The 20,495-nt window shown below is 48.8% G+C and overlaps 1 protein-coding gene across 12 annotated transcripts in view; it reads left to right on the forward strand.

The window, feature by feature from the left end:
• Positions 1-20,495, forward strand: part of TENM4 (teneurin transmembrane protein 4) — a 721,916-nt gene that overhangs the window by 659,798 nt on the left and 41,623 nt on the right. For 11 of the 12 annotated variants that reach the window (XM_034666260.1, XM_034666259.1, XM_034666261.1 and 8 more), the window contains 5 exons: positions 371-514; positions 3,185-3,434; positions 5,632-5,652; positions 13,349-13,581; positions 17,621-17,775. In XM_034666260.1, coding sequence (XP_034522151.1) covers positions 371-514; positions 3,185-3,434; positions 5,632-5,652; positions 13,349-13,581; positions 17,621-17,775 — 803 coding nt within the window. The remainder of the gene's footprint in view (positions 1-370; positions 515-3,184; positions 3,435-5,631; positions 5,653-13,348; positions 13,582-17,620; positions 17,776-20,495) is intronic. The other variant, XM_034666256.1, reaches the window with a different exon arrangement.

Consider the following 20,495-nt stretch of genomic DNA (forward strand, 5'->3'; position numbering starts at 1 on the left):
TCTAACCCCTTTTGAACTTTCAGATGACTTCCAATTTGCCCTATTATAAATAATGCTTCAGTGGAGAGTTTTGAGCCTAAAGTATTTTCCATACGAGAGGATTATGTCCCGGGAATCGATTCACCTGGGTCCTTTTTAAGGTGTTTAGTGCGTTTTCTTTAACTTTTCCTAATAATGCACGATTGCTCTTTGAAAGGAAGGTATTAATCCTCGGCACCTCTGGTCAGTACTGCACATATATTTGGTTCCCGCTGAGAAATTGGATCCTTTCTCCTTTGCTACAAAAGACAAGCCAGAGCCTCGCATGCAGATCAAAGCCAAAGCAGAGGCTTTACTCACCTGTGCATTTTGCACCTTTTGTTTTCTACAGTTTCTGTGGGCTATGAGTATGAATCCTGCCCAGATCTGATCCTCTGGGAAAAAAGAACAGCAGTGCTGCAGGGCTACGAAATCGATGCTTCCAAGCTGGGAGGCTGGAGCCTAGACAAACATCATGCCCTCAACATCCAAAGTGGTGAGTACGTGCGTAGAACTCCAGCAGCCAGGCCTCGGGTGTGACCCTTGTCTCCTAGCCTTCCTGCCCTGCCAGAGGGGGAAAAAAAGGCACACTTCAAATCACAGGGGCTCGTGTGTGATCAGTCGTCAGAAGGATTAGTCAACAGAGATATTTCTTGGGAGCCTGCTCTGTGCTTGTCACTGCTGGGCGCTGGGGATACAGAAATGAAAGGCCTCAGGAGCTGACACTCTGGTGAGACGCCAGACACTTCCCAGGTGGTCTCCAAGCGGTGCCGTGGGTGGCAATGCCTCCCCGCACAAAGGCACAGGGCCCTAGGGCATGAACAGGGGCACCTCAGCTTCTTGGTTCAGCAAGGTGTCTCTTTGGTGAGAAGCTCTGAACTGAGTCTCAAAAGGTCGGTAGGGTTAGCGCTATATATCAAGTAGGGAGAATATTCTAGGTGGAAGGCTCAGTATGCACCAAAGCACAACAGGCTGAAGAAAAGTAATGGGAGAGAAGGTTCGCTGTGGTTTGAGCAAAGGATGAAATGAAGGCAAGAGCAAAAGCCGAAGCTGGGGCTGGAGCTGCTAGAGCCGAGGCTGAGAAGAGTCGGACTTTGAACTTCATCCAGAGGCAGGTGTCAAGCCTCAGAAAGGTTCCAGGCATGCAAGTGACACAACGAGCTCTGTATTGTAGATAGCTCACCTTGACTGTGTTCCGGGATGGGACAACTAAATAGGGGAATGATGTCTCCCGCCTCACCTGAGGAAGCAGTGGATGCCTATCAAAACACCACGCGGTTTAAGGAAAAATCGACACACTGATTCCAGAACTTATGATAGCATCAAGATTTGTCAATAGCTAAAGCAGCCTTTAAAACAAGAAGAAGAAAGAGGCACTGCCAGATATTCCACTATCTTAGAAAAACCAGTCTCCAGCACTGTGTGGTGCTGGCCCGGGAGCAGATAAATAGACTCTATGGGACAGAGCTCAGAGTTCAGAAACTGACCTGTAAGTAGTCGGGGGACTAGTGTTGGCCACGCGTGTTGGAAAAGCCAAAATAACAGAATTCCAAACGAGTTGAAAGTTTGTTCCTCACTCAGCTCAGAGTCTGGAGGAAGATCGTCCAGGGCTGGCTTGGCAGGTCCAGGTCCTGGTCCTGGCTCCTCCCCTCCCATTGCTCTGCTCGCACCTCCAACCCCAAGGTTATGGTCCAGGGTGACCGCTTAAGTTCCGGCCTTCATATGCATGACGCAGCCAGCAAGAAGGAGGAGAAGGGCTAAGGGCAAGCCCTTTCCATTTCAGGGACACCTCCCAGCAGCTGCCCGCCCCACCTGTCCTTCCACACCACTGGCCAGAACTTCATCACCTGCCAAGTGTAGGCAGCCCTACATCTTCCTGTGCCCGGCCAGACAGCAGGGCTTCTGTAGCTGCAGAATAAGGACAGGGGACAGGATGGGTATCTGTAGATGACAACACCATGCATACATAGGAACTGGTATGTGACAGAGGCAGCGTCAGGTATCGGTGGGGGATGGACAGTTACATTAGAAACTGGCATTGGGAAAACTGGTTCAATAGGTGGGGAAGAGTAAAATTAAGTTCACACCACATACAAAATGAATCAGGTTAATTAAAGATCTAAATTTGAAAGATAACACTTTAAAACTAATAGAAGAAAACATAAGAGAATGTCTTTATATTCTCAGAGGATTCTCTGAAACCAAAAAGAGCACAAACATTACAGTAGCAAAATGAGTGATTAGACTATGTAAGAATGAAAGACACCTGTTTAATAAAGGATAAAGCTAATCGGTGACAGCCCGGGAGAAGATCCTGGTGACCATAAACCCATCACTCAGACTTCAGTATGGAAGAGGTGAGGTCGGAGGCAGGGAGTCCAGTTTGGAGGCTGTGGCAGTAATATAGAAGACAAAGGTGATCTGGGCCTAAAAAAGAAACAGTGTGGGTATGGGATGAAGTCTCCAAGTTACTGAGGTCAGTCCCTTCATTTTTCTGGTAAGGAAACTGAGGCCCCAAGAGCAGGTAAAGCCAGGGGGAGTCCTATGCAACATCTGGGATCAGTCCGTTAGGAGCAAAACCAGATAAAAACCCAGGTCTCTTGACTCCACCCTGGTGAGAGCAGACTGAACTTCACTCGTGCGTTTCTTTAAACATTCATTGGGATCTACTCTATGTCCAGTCTGCACTAGGCACTGGGGGCGCAGAAAGGGGGAAGGCATGGTTTCCCCGCTTGAAATGGTGTCAATCTAAAGAGAGAAAAATGGGTCAGCGTAATAAAGAATGCGCACTAATAGAGAGAGGGACTAGACATGTACTGTCTATCTGAGAAGCAGTGAATGATTCAGGGTCTAGGTCCAGGAGCACTTCTGCTACCACCTGGGTGGCCTCAGGTAAGCCACCAGCCTGCCCCCGCCTCCGTTAATACAGAGGGGTAATGGGACCTATCTTACAGAGTCGCTGTGAGCGTTCGATCAGGAAGGCAGGATGGCCTGTTCAAGACATTCTGGGTTTCACGATGGGGGTGCAGCAGCCTTGGGGGGTGAGTCTGGAAATGGTAGGCAGAGATCTTGCATTGCTTGCACGATCACGGGGACTCTGTGTCGGCCGTAGAAGAGGGCCATTTCCTGCTCCTTCGGTGACTCTGCCCTTTGGTCCTTGCCCCAGGCATCTTGCACAAAGGGAATGGAGAGAACCAGTTTGTGTCTCAGCAGCCACCTGTCATCGGGAGCATCATGGGCAATGGGCGCCGGAGAAGCATCTCCTGCCCCAGCTGCAACGGCCTTGCTGACGGCAACAAGCTCCTGGCCCCTGTGGCCCTCACGTGTGGCCCCGACGGGAGCCTCTATGTGGGAGACTTCAACTACATCCGAAGGATCCTCCCCTCTGGGAACGTCACCAACATCCTGGAGTTGAGGTATGTAGGGTGACGCCCTCCTCACACTTGCTAATACCGTCCCTTGGCCATGCCTTGGGCCCACCCGGCGTTACTCACTGCACCCAGAGGAGGGGATGGACGGAGCCTCACCTGTCAGAGTCCATCTGGGACTCTCCACTTCCCAGCTCAGGGGCTGAACTATAAACTGGGGGCTTTGGGGAAGCAGGTGCTGTTTTCCATGGGGCACTGCAATGAAGACAAACCACTTGTGGGACAGGGGTATCTTGGTGCCCAGAAGGTGTAAAGGTCTGCTACCAACCAGGAATTAGACTCTGGAAGCCCTTGAATTTCTTCTTGATTCTTGGCACCAAACAGATTGGAATTAGTCCCATGAGTTTTCTTAGAAGCACAAGGACAACAGGATGGACACGGCCCCCGTGCCAGTGTCACCTGGTTTCGCCCTGTTACTAATGCTCATCTGAGTTAGGAATGGTTCTCTTCAGATAAAGGCCCACAGGCTGAAAGCAGGCAGTGCCTCTCGGCCCCCCACGTGCTGCACAGCCAGCCGGCTCAGCCTTTTCTTTCTCCCCATCGCAGCCGTGCGAGCTGGAGCACAGCCACACTTAGAGCTCGGGGAAGGACCTGATGGGTTGCATTTTCTGTATGCCTCCCTAAAGCAGGTCTTTTTAGAACCAAAGCACTGTCATAAGGTGGGTTCTAGGGTTACAGAGAAGCTGTGGTTAGAGACAGGGGAGCCCCACACTCCCAGTCAGGAGAAATGATGCCAGGTTCCTCGGAACTGCTTTAGGGAAGGGGACCTGCCCATCTCCTAGACCGGGGTCCATGTGAACAGGGTGGGCCCATGAGCTGGAAAGCCTTCCTCTAAAATGACCAGGGATAAGGAACCTCACTTTTGTGAGGTCCCAACTATTTGCCCAGTATAACAGTCCTGCAAAATATTTCTCACGATTGCCCTTGACAAGCAAGAAAAAGGAGACTCGGAGAATGTAAAGAATCTGCCCGAGGTCCAGCTTTGAGCATGGTGGACCCAAACCCAGGAGGCCATCAATCACACAGCTCTGCCTCACCCAAGGAGGGCCACGTTGGCTTTAATGCCACGTTAAGTTATTCTGTGGAGGTCATTGCCTGCTGAGAATCTCACTCTGCAGGGCACACGTGAAAGGAAGGGAAGGCTTACTGTCTGACCACCATCGGAAAGGGTTCCTATTCTCACACACACACACGGACAAATGAAGCAGAGGGTCTTTGGCCACAAGAACCATAAGAAGCTCAAATTCTCTAGACTCCTAGGAGATGAGACATAAGACTAATGAGAACCACCGATGGAATATTCTCTGTCTGTCTTCTCTCTTTTATGGGTTTCACTGCCACAGACATCTGTCAGGGAGGAAGGAGCCTGTAAGCCTGTTTGCTCCAGGCAGCTGCTGGCAGCTGGAAGCTGTTGCCCCCCTATCTCCTGTAGTACGATGGAAAGAGCCAGGGACTAGGGAGTCAGGCCACCTCGGCAGAGAGGCTGTACAACTTTGGGCAAGACACTTACCCTCTCTGGGCCCCCATCTTCACATCTTCGAATAAGACATCCCATTTTCCCTGCCTCCCTCCCACATTTGAGGGGAAATCACAGGAGACAATAGACAAGGAAGGGAGGAGTTAATGAAATTTGGAAAGAAATAAATTTATCAATATGTTATCATCTTAATATATTGTCTTCCCGGCCTATTTCCCTGTTCCCCCCCCCCCTTCTAATTACGGTGTGTCTCCAATTCTGTATTCTGTTATGAGCAGGATCACGTGGGTGACGCAAGTTTCGAATACCTTCTGTAGGGCCGCGTGCACACCGACAGAGACACAGCAGTGAGCAGGTGTATCTCTGGGCATGTGTCTCTGTACAGGGAAGGGGATCGGCGGTCCCAGCCTCTGTCTTAGCCCTGGTGAGAGCTGCAGCATGTCAGCCTCCTCCTCTTCCCCTGAACTCAGCCATAGTGGTGCAGGAGAAACCATGCCTCTTCTGTGATATGTAGCTGCTTGTAAGTGAGCTCACCGACAAGTAATATCCAATATAAAATAAATCAGTGTCATAGCTGCTAAGTCTTTATTTATTATAGTATTGTACAGTACGACTGCTGTCAAGTCTTCAGGCTGCTGATAATGCTTCGAACCCCACTGCTAACACCTCATTCTTTCTTCTATTCCCTGCTCTCCTGTCTTCTGTCAGAAATAAAGATTTCAGACATAGGTAAGCCAACCAGTGGAGAATTTCCTGTCTCTCCTCTGCCTTGTTGCATGTTGTATGGTAAGCTGCATGTGTCAATTTCAGACGGCTCAATAGCAAATGAATCCTGTGCGATTGGAACTGACTGGGGGTAATCAGTGACAGTGAGAGGAAGTCATTAATAATGGTGGGGGTGGGTGGCGAGAGCCTGAGTTCCTTTCATCTCTAGCGAAGTGCAGGAGCTACTCTGGTTGTCTGTGGACATGACAGACAGAAATAATAGGGGAAACAGTTAATTTTAACCTTGGCATGGTAATTTGAACACCAGTCTGCTTCTCCTTGGAGTAAACGAGGACATCATCCTAACTGTGTTGAGTGGCTTCGATGGTCACAATGGATAGTCTTGAGAACATCTCGATCAGGCGAAGAACCTGGAAGAAAACAGGTTTCAGATTTGCGCTTCTGGGGGCATTCTGGATGCTTTGGCTTTGGTGGCTGGGATGCCAGGTCACCCCACCAGAAAGTTTGCCAGCAAGGACAGAGTTGGGGAGGATTTTTCAGACCATATGGACCACCCACAATAGTGGTCCCCAAATAGGAACTTTGTCACAGGGTAGATTTGTCAGGGAGGCTCACAGTGACAGAGAAATATCTGCCCTTCAGCACCACTGTCTTTGTAGCACTAGTGTGATTCCCGGGGAACAGTCACCTCACACACATCTAGGTGACTCGAAAGGAGCTGTGGGCAGGTGGAGCTGGGGCTGCCACAGAGGTGGCTTTCAGTTATCCATGTGTGGCTCACATCAAAGTGGTACATGGGGTAAGTGCTAAGTTGGAATGAAAGAAAATCTTAGGATGGTGGAAAGAGTTAGACCCAAAATCCATAATGTTTATATCCACACCTATGTAATTAGATATAGTATTAATGTAGCAATCATATATATTACTTTTTTAAGACTCTGTTAGAGAGAGAGAGAGTGAGCATGAGCAAGGAGGAGAGGCAGAGGGAGAAGCAGACTCTCCGCTGGGCAGGGGGCCCGACACGGGGCTCGATCCTGGGATCCTGAGACTGACCTGAGCGGAAGTAAGATGCTTAACCGACTGAGCCGCCCAGGCGCCCCAATCATATATATTATTTTAAGGTTAGAATAATAATTAACATGGATAGAGCATCCAGTGTGTGGCAGAGAGAGGGTTCAGTGATTTACATGGACTGTAGCAGTTCATCCCCAAACCACCCTGTGAGGTAAGCACTCTTGCTGCACCCAGGTTACAGATGAGAAAGCTGAAGCTCCCCAGTGTGTGACCTTGGAAAAATCACTTCATCTTTCTGAGCTTTTGTTTGTTCCTGGAAGTGAACAAAGTCTCTCTTGGAGGCTGTTTTACAGGTTACAGAGGGTGCTTGTAAAGTATGTAGCATTGTGCCAGGCACAGAGGGGGGCTGCCAGGCACAGAGGGGGGCTGCCTGGCACAGCAGGCAGGCACATATTATTACTAAATAATAAATAAATATTATTATTATTATATTTATATGTATTATTACTATCATCATAACCATTATATGATGATGATGGTGTCTCCATCTTTTCCAAAAAGGAATTCAGTCCTCTTATAACCAAAGACACATGTCTTTAAGTAAATTAAATAGAAGTTGAGAACAAAAGAAAAAAGGAAGAAACACATATGTGATTGTATGTCAGACTAGACCCTGAACTTCCTGGCCGCTAGAGTAAACAGGGAAACATAATTATTCTCATGGTTTGCATTATCAGAAATGGAAAAACATGCTCACTTCTCAGAGGGGTACTATTTTTTCCTGACACCGAAATCTAAAAGAATTTTCAGTGAGCTTCGTATGGATGATACTGAACTATGAATCGATACATAACCGCTGAGTTGGGTTTTAGAGAGAACACAGAGGTACGTTTCGTGTGAAGATCTGGGGTGAAAACCCAGCATTTCACATGAAGACCTTCAGTCAGTGGTGGTAACTGGCTGGGACGCAGCTGGGCTATGGGGCCGGAGCGGGGAAGAATCAGGAGGCCAGGGTTCCTGTCCAGCTCCGTGGCACACTCGTCGGGTGCCTCTGGGTTGGTCACCCAGCGTTTCCGGTTTCCAGCCTCGTCATCTGTAAACCATGAGAGTTGTGGTTTTCGTGCTTTTTGTTTCTGACATTTAGTGATGTTTTGATACATCCGTGGCATGATTTCAAAGCCAGCTTCCTGCCCTCCCTCAATTCATCACTTTCTCAGGAGCCAGAAACTACTTCTGAAATAAACCAAAGTGAAAGGAAAAAAGAAATTTCTTTCTGGCTTCTCCAGTTTTCTAAAGAAAATCTGGAGTGAAAAGACCCAGGTCCCAGCTCTGATTTTAACTGGCCCTTGGATATTGGTAAATCCCTTCCTCTCTCTGGGCCTTTGTGTCCCCATTCGTTAATGTCAGAAGTGGATTAAAAATTCTAGAATTTTGTCCTCTCTGTCCATGAGCATTTTCTGTCTCGGCTGTTCCCAGGAGTGGGAGTCCGCATGTGTGTTCCCCAGAGCCATCTTGTCCACCTCTGACGTTCAGCCTCATGCCAGCCCACCACGCAGGGCATGCCCAGTCCAGGGACCCCTCATCCCTTGGATATCTTCCTCAGTGGACCCCTTCAGGGAATGAGGATCTTTATTTCCTCCTAGATTTCTTCCCCAGGGTCATGGAGGAAAGCTTGAAGCCTGTTGTTCAGAAGCACATTTGAACTCAGGTCTCCATCAATCCCAGCTGCACATATTAAGTTAACTCCAACAGAGGGCCCTTTGCGGCCCCAGGAAATATGCTGGGCAGGACAATATTAAGTCTGACATACCTGGCTTTTCCGTTATGCAGTAACGTAGGTACTCTGCAGTTTTCTCCAGGCACTATGCTCGGAGATTTATAGTCTTTATACAATGTTGTCCTCAAAGTAGCCCTTTGAAGTAGTTGTGATTATCCCCATTTCTCAGATGAAGAAACTAAGGCTCAGAGTAATGAAATGATTTGCCCAAGGTCACCTACCGAGTGGGTGGTAGAACTAGCATTAGGACCCCTGTCTTTGTGGGTCTTCCCACTGGTTCTAAGAACCAGTAAATCAAGTTCTGCCAGGGCTGCCGCCAGATGTAGCCAAAGGATGCTCGTTTGTAGACCTTACTCTGAGACAAAGGGAGAATTCTCACTCAGAAGCAGAGAATAGAGCGCCTCTGGTCCCTGGACTCCCAGCTCCGACCAGGACATTCCCCACAGCTTCCAGAAAGAAGGCAGAGTGAGGCTTGATTTCAGCCATGAGCTTCGGGAATGACACCCTCAGAGCCTCCGAGAATGCGTGTAGCTTCCAGAGGTGCCAAGTTCATGTTTACGGAGGTAGAAAAGAATGTGGGTCCCGCGGTGGGCTCTGGACACAGAGCTGTGACCCTCCCCTGTGCCCAGCCCAGCCCAAGACACTAGGAATCAGGCTGAATCCGACACGGTTCCTGCTGCAGAGCTGGGCCTGGGGCTCCATCTCGCGAGGGGATGGTTTCTAGAGTATTCCAAGGCCTTGCCACTCTCAGCACAGACAGGCTACCCTGTCGTCCTCTGAAAATTTGTTAGAAATACAGGCTCTCAGGCCGCAGCCCAGAACTGCTGAGCTGGAATCTTCCTTTTAACATGATCTCCGCGTGATTCGTCTGCCCATGAAAGTGTGAAGAACACTGCTGTAAGGCCTCAGTTTCCAAATCTGACTGTGGCTCAGCGTCACCTGGAGAGACCTTAAAGGTGCAGATGCCCAGGCCCTTCAGATGTTGTCAGTGAGGCTTTTTTTTTCTTTTTCTTTTTTTAAGCTTTTCTGGTGAGTCTGATGCGTAGCCATGTTTGAGCACCATCACGGTAAGCTCCTTGGCGTTAGTATTTCCTCTGTACACTCCCAGGGAGGCAGATAGTCATTCAGTGATTCAGAAAGTCAGTAGACCTTTCTGGAACACTTCCTCTGCAGAGGGTCTAGTGACGCCATGAAGGAAGTGGCCAGTTATCCAGTAGAGGAAGGCAGGGCTGGGAATCCAGGGATGGCATTACAGATGAGAGAATGCTGGAGCTGGGTCTCAGGACATGGTCGGGTGCTCCCCCCCGGGTCAGGTCAGGGGCACTTTCGAGGCCCTGAGAGGCAGTGTGGGCAAATAGGAAGAAAACAGCCTTTAGGTCAAGAAGATTGGAGATGGAAACCATCTGTGGTAGTCTCAGTTTTCTGAAATATATATATATTTAAAACAGCAACAAGCACCTGCCTTACACAGTAGTTGTGAGGCATGTCAGGCTGTGCAGAGAAAGCACTAGGATGGTGTCTGGGGCAGCACAAGCCCACAGCGGTGGTAGCAGATGCTTTCGTGCCAGCAACAGTCCGCTCGGCAAGTTCTGCTCCACTGAACGGTGCTCCTGCCCCCGGCAGAGGTCTGGCTGCTGCTCCCTGGGCAGGTGCAATGAGGAGGCAGTGTCCTGAAGACTGTCCAAGAGCTCTACCAGTTGGAAGGGGTTATTGAGATGTATAATTTCATTTGATCCTGATGACAAGCCTGTGGGCCGAGCAGAGCAGGAACTCCATCAGCTGACAGCCAAGGGACCTACGACTTGAGCGATGTAGGTGACTTGCTCAAATGAGAACCCACGTCTTCTTAGTTCAAAGCTAGCGTTCTTTCCCTACGCTTCCCTGACCACCAGCCTGCAATATGTCCTTGGGCACAGCAGACGGGCCGCAGCCCTTTCGGACTCTCTGGGACAGTCCTGCCAGTGCCATCCCCTTCTGGAATTCACTGAGCTGAGAAACTGTACGTGAGTGCCACTTCTCTGGGTCAGTGCAGGACGACATGAGCCAGAAACTCGGGGCGAATCTCAGTGGACAGGGCCCCCCCATACTTCCTCTGGGACACATTTTCTGCCAAGGTGGAGGGCACCAGTTTATCATGAGTGATGCACAAAGAAATGAAATGGTCTCCCCCACATCACAGCTGTCATCAGGAAAGCAGAGATCAAGGCTGCCCCGCATTGCAGAGTGGGATCTAAGGTCACTGCATTTTGTTTAGCCAGAATCCGCATCATCTGGGAAGATTAAATCTGTGTTGCATTATAGGATAAGTCTCAGGGGGCATTTCAAGATAAACAGGACATCTCTCCTCTTACCAGTTTCCCCCAGAAGAGAAGTGAAAGAAATACCAAGTGATGTGAATGAAAATGATATTTAAATAAGCTCAAAATGGAGACGCCGCCCCTTTAAAGCAAGGGGCTACTATCACTAGAAGGCGCCAAGTTGAACATCGGAATACAAAAATGAATAAAATCCCGTCTCTTCCCTTCAAGTGTTGACTGTCAGATTTGGGAGACAGCCTCATAAATAAATAGTCACAGCATTATGTGAAGTATCCTGTTACCCAGTTACGAACAGATATGAATCTCCACACACACGGGTCAGGGAAGGTTTTGCCAGAAAAGGTACCATTGAGCTGACACCTGAAGAATGAGTAGAAGTTCAGCAGGCTGAAAAGGGAAGGGGGATGGAACATTCCACAGAGCGGGCATGGCAGGTACAGAGAGATGCGGAGGTGTGGGGGGTGACAAGGTGCTGGAGTGCAGGGCGTCTGCTGGGAGGAGGCGGGAGAGACCAGGCAGTGGCAGCATGTGAAGAGCCCTGTGTGTTGCTCAGCTAGGGAGTCTGAACTCAGCCTAGAAGCCATGAAAAGTCCTGGAAGGGAGGGCATTGGCTTTGGGGTGACATGACGATGTTTGAGTTAGAACAAGGAAGAATGGCCTGGGAAGGACCCAGGCTGCAAGCAGGGAGACCTGCCTGTTATTTGAGAAGGATGAGGTGATGGGACAGTCGTGTTAGGTCTAGAGAGGAAGGACAGTTGGAGAAAATCATGTCACCTTAGTCTAATTCAAGGAGAGAAAATAAAGGGAGGGTATCTTGGGTCTGGGAACCTGGCCTTGTTAAGAGTCAGTCAGTCCCCAAGACAACGCTCAAAGCAAGGGATGGTTACAATGACAGCCAGTCAGGGCCAGATTAAGACCTTCAGAGACCTTAACACTGAAAAGATGATGATCCCTCCATCTTCATGTGTAATTCAAAAAACACCAAGCTGTAAAATATAATTTTGTTTTTCAAAAGGACCCAAACCCTACTTGCCTGATAAAATGTAAGATCGCTTCCTCTGGACTTTTCTGATTCTCTTGCATCTTGAAGGTTTGTACAGTGCCCCTTCGGTGCTGGGGCTCTAGGCTCAGCCTGCCCTCAGAATCCCCAGCACGGTTTGCATCCCACCATCCAGTGAAAATGGCCAGTGCCAGGCCATCCAACCTGAACAGAGGGAGAGTCCTTTGAATCAGAAGACTTTCCAGAAACTTGGAAGCGGCAACCAGTATTAAGATGCAGTTTTAGAGCCCAGGAGTGACCAGGCCACGCACGGGGACTGAAAATTAGCTTTCCAGGATGTAGGAGTGCAGCTCCAATTCAGGCTAGACTTGGGAGAAATTATGTGATAGGACAATTCAGGTTTTAATTAGGGATACCTGGGGCGCCTGGGTGGCACAGCGGTTGGGCGTCTGCCTTTGGCTCAGGGCGTGATCCCGGCATTGTGGGATCGAGCCCCACATCAGGCTCCTCCGCTATGAGCCTGCTTCTTCCTCTCCCACTCCCCCCTGCTTGTGTTCCCTCTCTCGTTGGCTGTCTCTATCTCTGTCAAATAAATAAATAAAATCTTAAAAAAAAAAAAAAGTAAATTTAATTAGGGATACCTACTCTGTTGTCCTCTCCAACTGTAAAAACAGACATAACGACTAGGAATTAGACTAACAGTTACGATTATTTAGTATCTACGATGTGCCATGCACTATGCTGAATATTCTCCACATAGGATTTCATGTAATTTTCTTGGTACACCGACAAGGTAGCTGTTCATACCCCATTTTGCAGATGAAGAGAACTTGAGGCTCAGAAGGCCAGCTAACTTGCCCGGGTTTCAGAACCTGGAAATGACCGAGCCAGACGTGGAACCCAGACTGATCCGATTCCAAAACTTGTGTGTTTTTCCTGCCGTGTGCCAGGGCCAGTGCCTTGTCTCTGCCACCCTCCCTGCGGTCGTGGTCGGCCTGTGCGTCCCTCTGTCACCAGAGCCTTGTCTTTAGGACTGGTTTCCAGAAATAGGACTATCTCCAGAACTGCCCCCTTGTTTTGTTTATTTTTCCTTGGGTGTGGCTTCAAATTACAAACTCATCCTGATAAGTATGACGTGAGTCTGAGTCGACAGAAGACTGTATTGCCGCTGCCTGGGAGTCAGATGTGGCCAGGGTCTTGTCAGTCAGTCCCAAGGTGGCTGGGGGTGGGGCAGACTCGCAGGAAAAGGGCTTGTGTTGTGAACTCTTGTTGAAGTGTTTTTTAGAGGCAAGCCCTCTCGTCTTTCTGGCTTGGCTTTACAGGCCCCCCATGGGAAGCCTCCCTGATAATCCTTTGAAGAAAACACGGGTTGAGCCCCTCATGCGCACATGGCGCTGGGCCAGGCATCGTAGTCGTTGGCAAGAGCTTTTCGTATTAACAGTTAGGGAAGAGGGACGGTGAAGCCACCCACTGGGGTCGGAAAAATTGCAGAGCCATCACCCAAAAGAGGGTCATCATCCCTAGGTGACTTTTTGCTTGGATTCAGGTTGTACCTCTACGGTCACCAACTGGTGTGTCCTTATTTCGCAGTCACAGCCCAGCCCATAAATACTACCTGACCACGGACCCCATGAGCGGGGCTGTCTTCCTCTCGGACACCAACAGCCGGCGGGTCTTTAAGATCAAGTCCACCGTGGTGGTGAAGGACATCGTCAAGAACTCCGAAGTGGTCGCGGGGACAGGTGACCAGTGCCTCCCCTTCGATGACACTCGCTGCGGGGATGGTGGCAAGGCCACTGAAGCCACACTTACCAACCCCCGAGGTAAGGCCTTGCCTTGTAAACACAGTCAGTAACATCGATGGGCGTCTTGATAACGAACTTCCCAGGAGTGAGGAGTCCAACTCCACACTCAGGCTTAGAATTGGAAAAAATATATATATCAGCCCCATGTGACAGCAAAACTCGGTCTTCACACCCACTCAATTTTCAGAAGAAATACGTGTTTATCCTTGTGAAAGCATTTTGGAAAATACCAAGAAGTCTACAAGGAAAAGTTAAAATTGTCACAATTCCACCTGCCAGAAATATTCCCAGGTAACTTTTCCCATCTTCCCTTCTAGTCTTTTTCCTGCGTGTTGGTGTGTGTGTGTTTGGGTGCTCACCAAAAACAGACAAAGTTGAGGTCACATTAAACAAACTGTTTTGGTAACCTCCTTTTTGTTCCCCTAATTGATATACCATGAACACTTCTCCATGTTATTAGTTTCCTCTGCCCTCATTTTTTATGGCTGTATAGCATTCCATCAAATGGGCGTCCCATCATTCACTCATCAGTCCCCTCCTGTTGAACATCTATGCTCGCTCTCATGTTATTGTTTTATCAGAACATTGCAGCGTATCATCTTCGTAAATCCTCACACGCCATAGGACAGGTTAACTGTAGGCTTCAGTTTTGAGTCCTTCAAAAAGTCAGACCTCTTTACACTCACAGCTACAATTCTTCATTCGCTTACTCAGCAAGTATTCACTGAGTGTGCAGTGCACTGTGGTTGCATAGAGAAGTGCAGTGTAGCAGAAGAAATAAGACTTGAATGTGAATTGCTGATGTGGGAGAGAGGAAGAGGGGCTTCTCCCTGAGAGGCAAGGGAAACTGTGTGAGGGACCAGAGGCAAGAGAGGCCCCCATGTGTAGAACACAGGGAAGGCTTTTTGGAGGAGAAGCTGTCATTGTCAACATTCATCAGCAAAACATCCACTGTGTGCAGCCATAAAGCGAATGACCTATAGTGTGTGAGCCTCAGCGTCCCCGTCAATAAAATAGGGACATCAGTACCTTCTGTGTCCACCTCCTAGGATTGTTCTGAGGGTCAAAATGAGTGTATTTCACATGATGTCCCACAACAATGTCATACGTGATTGTATTAGTAAATAGTGCCAGATATCAGGGCCTCTCCTGGACCCAGCTGTGTCCCTAGTGAATTGGAATTAATGTCTGTGACAGTGGTTGGTAAAATGCAGTTGGTATGTGCGCCTTCCAGCCAAAGCATTAGACTCTAGTGAAATCAGCGGTTCTGTATTCAAATTCAAACATTGTTGCCTCGTAGCCATGTGAGTTGGGGTGAGTTGCTTAACCTGAGCCATGGTTTCCTCGTCTATGAAATAGAAATGCACTGCACCGTCGTAGTACAGATTAAATCTGATCAGGAGTGAAAATGCTTAGGTCAGTGGTTCCAGGCACCAGATAAACATCTCATAAATAGTGACTTCTATCAAAATTGTTATATTACATTACATTATGTTATCACACCATGTCATATGTCATCTCATCTCATCTCTCTTACAAACCCGGACTGGTCAGGTGGTGACTGTGGGGTAAGTATTGTGATTTCTGCGGTCCCAATTACGATTTCCCAACCCTGAGCTAGTAGCCTGCAGTGAAAAGCACACCAGGCTTGCACTTAGGGATCCTGCATTACAGTTTGGTCCTGCTGCTCCCTGGCCTCTGACCTCCTGCTCTGGGCCTCAGTTTTCCCATTGACGAATGAGCAGATTGGGTTCCATGGATCCCCTAAGACCACGTTCAGTTACAACATTCTATTCCCTTAGAAGTAAGTGTTTTTTCTGAAAATGTTATTCTCTCTAGGTCTTTCTCCATTGCCCCCCACACACATGTGTTCTCCACACACAGATGCAGCCACACAGATGTAGCGGCAGTGAAATTGCCCAAAAGTCTGTAATTAACCCAGACAGAAATGACAAGGGTGCCACGGGATGCAGACACTTCACAGCAGTGGGGAGAAAAGATGTCCATCTATTTAGCACAACAAAAGGAGAAAATCTGAAGTAATTAATCAGGGGGCAGATCACTTCTATTAGCCAGTGCAGCCAACTTTGTAAGCAAGAAACTCGATTGTTCACGGAGCACTTCTCAGTCCCAGCAGATGGAAGAGGAAGACAGAGCAGAGCCAGGCAGACAAGAAAACTCCTGTCCTGGTGCTTACAGAATGCAATTAATTTACACTCGAGGCAGGGACAGAAGAAAGACGTCCCTGCCTGAAGCCTGCCTTGTCCTCTGTGGGAAACCGCCCTCCGGCCCTGAGCAGCCTAACAAGGGGGTGGACAGAAGTCCTGCTCTGGGAAGTCTTCATCACGCAGAGGCCCTGTGGGGTCTGAAACCACCCCCGTCCTGGACACGTGGACCCCAAGAGCAAGGGCCTCCACAAAGCACTGGTCACGTTCTCAGAATTATCAGCCACTAATAATTACTGCGGGCTCTTACAAGTCAGCTGTTCTTACCCCATTTTGTTTTCGTATTTGTTTTTTTTTTTAAGATTTTATTTATTTATTTGACAGAGATAGAGACAGCCAGTGAGAGAGGGAACACAAGCAGGGGGAGTGGGAGAGGAAGAAGCAGGCTCATAGCGGAGGAGCCTGATGTGGGGCTCGATCCCATGACGCCGGGATCACGCCCTGAGCTAAAGGCAGACGCTTAACCGCTGTGCCACCCAGGCACCCTTATCCCCATTTTGTTGATGAGGAAGGTGGACTCGGTGAAGCGACCACAGCCAAGGTTCTACGACCGGAAAGTTTCCTCTGGGAAGCTTTTCCCAACCCCTTCTTTCATTTCAGTGCCCAGAGAAGCCTGAACAGAACACAACTGACAGGAATCTCCTTTACTTCATCGTGTCACTCCCTCGGGCCCTCCCCGGGGCCCCCACACCCCATCTAGCCTGCGTGCTCCTGGGGGCCTTCTCGTCTGTCTCTCAGCCCCAGCACCCCTGAGCACTTCTTGGTGTGACAGGTCTATGTCCAACTCTTGGGGTGGAAATTGAGGGTGGAAATCAGTACCACCCGTGACAAAACATATCTTGGTCCCAGTCCCAGCCATCCCCAGAATTAGTATTTCCAGGAGTGAGGCCAAGCAAGTATGTGTTGGGGAAAATAAAAGCTCTTCTGGTGATTCTGATGTACATGACTGGTTAAGAAGCACTGATTTATTAGAGCGATTCTCGAACTTTGTTTCACATCATTATCACCCGAGGTGCCTGTCAAAAATACAGACAGATATTCAGGCTTCACTTGAGGTCTTCTGAACCAGCTCCCTGTGGGGTACCTAATAGGAAACACCCAGGTGATTCTCACACACATCCGGGAGCAAGAAGTACAAATTTAGAATAATCCCTTCATTTAAGAGCTGAGAATACGAATGCAGAGACGTCCAGTGACTTACCCAAGGTCACACAGCTGGTCATGGAGAAAACGAATGGCGAATTCAGACTGCTCTTGTCTGTGTGCCTTTTTATGGACATTTATTTCACCCATGTTCTCTGCACACATCCGCGGGTTTCATGGTTAGGCTCTATACATCGATAATAACCAATGAAAATAAAATCAGAATAGAAAAACAAGAAGGATGATTATCTTGGAAGAACAGAAAAATTGTTACCAAAAAGGGGATTTGATTAATATAATTACAAGGCTTCATAAGTAGGTTCACTTAAATAATTCACAGTTTTGACATTGAAAAGGGTTCTCCTTACCGCTACCTCTAGTGCTCAACAAGCTGGAGTCCGGTTTTAGTGGCTAGCTAAGCTGATAGGTAGAAATCTCCAGAAGCAGTAAGGTGGAAGGACCAGAGCCCTGGAGAATCAGAAAACGTGAGTTCTAATCCCTGCTCTGAACAAGTCACCCTAAGCCCCTGGGCATCTGTCTTCAGGCCTTTAGAAGAAAAACAAACCCTGTGGGGAGGATGTTGTCAAATCACAGAGCGGAGTGTCTCCATCAGCCTGCAGGGCTCCCTAAGCATGTAGCTCGTTACCGCCTCCAATGCTGAATTCCCTGTTTTGGCTTCTCTTTCCCAGGCATCACGGTGGACAAGTCTGGGCTGATTTACTTCGTGGATGGCACCATGATCAGACGCATTGATCAGAATGGGGTCATCTCCACCGTGCTGGGCTCCAATGATCTTACCTCGGCCCGGCCCCTCAGCTGTGACTCTGTCATGGATATTTCTCAGGTAAAGGAGAAAGCTTTGCCTGCTAGAGCCCTGGGGCTGCACACCTGTCCTCTCACGCGGCACCCAGCCCTCCCACCGGCCCCCCCATTTTTATACTGCACTAGCCGTTTAAGAGTACCCTCTTGGTGCTGGACCTGGGAAAAGCACTAGGACACAGAGATGAGCAGAGCATAGCTTGGTGCTCTGGGAGTTAACCACCAGGGGTGATGGCGGAGGGGGGAGGACAGAGGGATCTCAGGGGACAGTGAAGAAATCTGCCCGAGGAAGTTTCCAAGGCAGCCGAGATTTACACGGTGTGAATTTAGATCCATAGCTGCCTGTGAATTCTCTCTTTGGAAATACTTACAGGTACTTGAACATTGTCTTTTCTCTTTCCATACGATAAACTCCATGGGGACAGGAATTCTCTCCATCTTTTCCTCTGCTGTAACCAGAGTGCCTGGTATACAGTAGGAGTATAACCAGTATTTGGTGACTGACTGATTGAATCCCAGCTTTGCCACTCACGAGCTGAGTAACTTTAGACAAGTCCCTGAAGTCCTTTGAACCTCTCTTTTTATATCTTTAAAATGGAAATCATTGACTTCGGCCTGGCAAGGTTGCTTGGAGGAAACATGACCAGTGCACACTGGGCTCCTGGCATGGCTTGGCTCCTCAAAGGCGGTCAGTAAACAGAAGTTCTGGTGCCCACTTGCACAAGAGAGGTGCAATTTGTGCCAGATCTTGAAGGTTAAATAGGGGTTACTGGCTGGCAAGGAAGAACAGAGGCATCTCGCACAGAGGGAACAGCATGTGCAAAAAGCTACAGCGATATTAATGGGCCTGGAACATTCAAGGACCGTTGGAAGATTGAATGCCCGAGCCTAGGGTTGTTGGAATAAAGAAGCAGGAGTTGAAACTGGAAGCATGATTTGGGGCCACTTAGGGAAGGGCTTTCCTGGACCATGCCAAAGAGTTTGGACCTTAGCAGGGAGCATCAGGAACCCCGTGTAGACCCAGTGACTGGCCATTCAGCATGTCCTTAGTTTGTCCCGCAATGTCTTGGCAAGGAAAGTGTCCTTTATTGCAAAAAGTGTCCTTTATTGCTAGATCCTTTGGCAGGGCCTGGCCAGAGCTGAATCAGTGAACATCCTTCTTGCCAACATTAGCAAAACCAAGGGGAAAAGGAAGGCAGGAGTTACATTAAATTGCAGAGTGGTGTCAGCAATAACCTCGCTTAGCTTTTTAAACCCCCTGCACAGAGGCCCTTTCTTGCCGACTGCCGACCTGCTCCCTGTGCTCCGCGGGCAGCAGAGGCCGGGAGCCCTCGCTGGTCGTGCCTGCCTGTTAGTGGCATGTATTGTAGAGCACCGTCCCCAGAGCCCCATGGCTGTCGCTGGCCATCCCAGCACCCACCTCACACCCCTTTCGGTTGCTGGAGTGGTTTTCCTCTGCATCAACTAATGTGATTGTTACACTCCCGAATAGAATCTGTTCTCTGCCACTTGTCTTCCCAATTTGGCAGGCTTCCCCGTGCTGGCTGGAGCATTTCCCTCTCCAGCCTGTGAGCGAGCTTGAATTACCCGTCAGGAAGCTGCCACGGCCTGAGGACGTGCACGCGAGTATTTTTCAATTCTCAGAATGGGCCCTGCACCAGCCCGCACAGGCGCTGAGAATTTTCAATGCACACATTGGAAAGCTGTTTAACTTCAGTTAGAGGGGCTACCAAGCAGCTGGATCCAAGGCTCGGAGGACAAGCGGCAGATAGTGGAGTGGGGAAAAAACCCACACTTAGCTTCAGAAATCCTGGACCACAGTCACTTTGCCCCTGGTCCTGACTACCCTCATCTGAATCGAAGCATGGAATTCTTTTTACCAAACTTTCCAGGCACAGGCTGGTATTTTTATGCACACATGTGGGCGGGGTACTGGCTTTCATTCTGAGAGCTTCCTCTGTACAAACACTCAGGGCTATTTCACTGCCCCCCTGGGGAGCAAGGTAGTAAGCCAGAGAGCTAAGAACACGGCTCAGAGGCAAGAGTACAAAACAGGAACCAAGGAACTCGGACCAGCTCCGCTGGGAAGAGATGAAGACCAGGCCCGAGGAGAAAGTCAAGGGAGGCATAGAGCAGAGAAGGAACAGAAGATGTTGCAACCTAGTCGAAAGAGGGGATTCGTCCCTAGCTCGGCAGGCTACAGAGTATAACTCTGTATGGAGGGTCCAAAATGATTTCTTGAGAACTTAGCCTGTGCCAGGCACTGTTAGAAATGGGAAGACAGAGATGAGTATGACTTCACTTTTCTTATTTAGCTGTCACAGTAATCCCAAGGGGTGATATTATCTACCCCCATTTTACAGATAAGGAAACTGAGGCTTGGTGGGGGAAAAATGCAGTTATACATACAGAGCCCTATGCTAGGTTCCATCAGGTATGTGGAAATGAATTTTGTAATGAAATCATGTACATAAATCTAGCACAGTGCCTGGCAGCCAGTAATAAGCTGTAAATATTCATTCCCTTTATAATTTGCAAAGAAGCTCCTTGTACATTGTCTTGTTTGATCCTCACAGTTACTCTATGTAATATTTATTACCTCCATTTACAGATGAGGGAAGAAGTTCAAAGTCTTTAAGTAACGCACACCTGTAGTAATTGTGGGACTAAGACGAGAAGTGAGCTGTCCTGGCCTCAAATCCCTCGCACTCTCTATGCCATTCACCAGTCATTTATTCATTCATC

This window comes from Ailuropoda melanoleuca, chromosome 8, assembly GCF_002007445.2.
Source record: "Ailuropoda melanoleuca isolate Jingjing chromosome 8, ASM200744v2, whole genome shotgun sequence".
Classification (NCBI taxonomy): domain Eukaryota; kingdom Metazoa; phylum Chordata; class Mammalia; order Carnivora; family Ursidae; genus Ailuropoda; species Ailuropoda melanoleuca.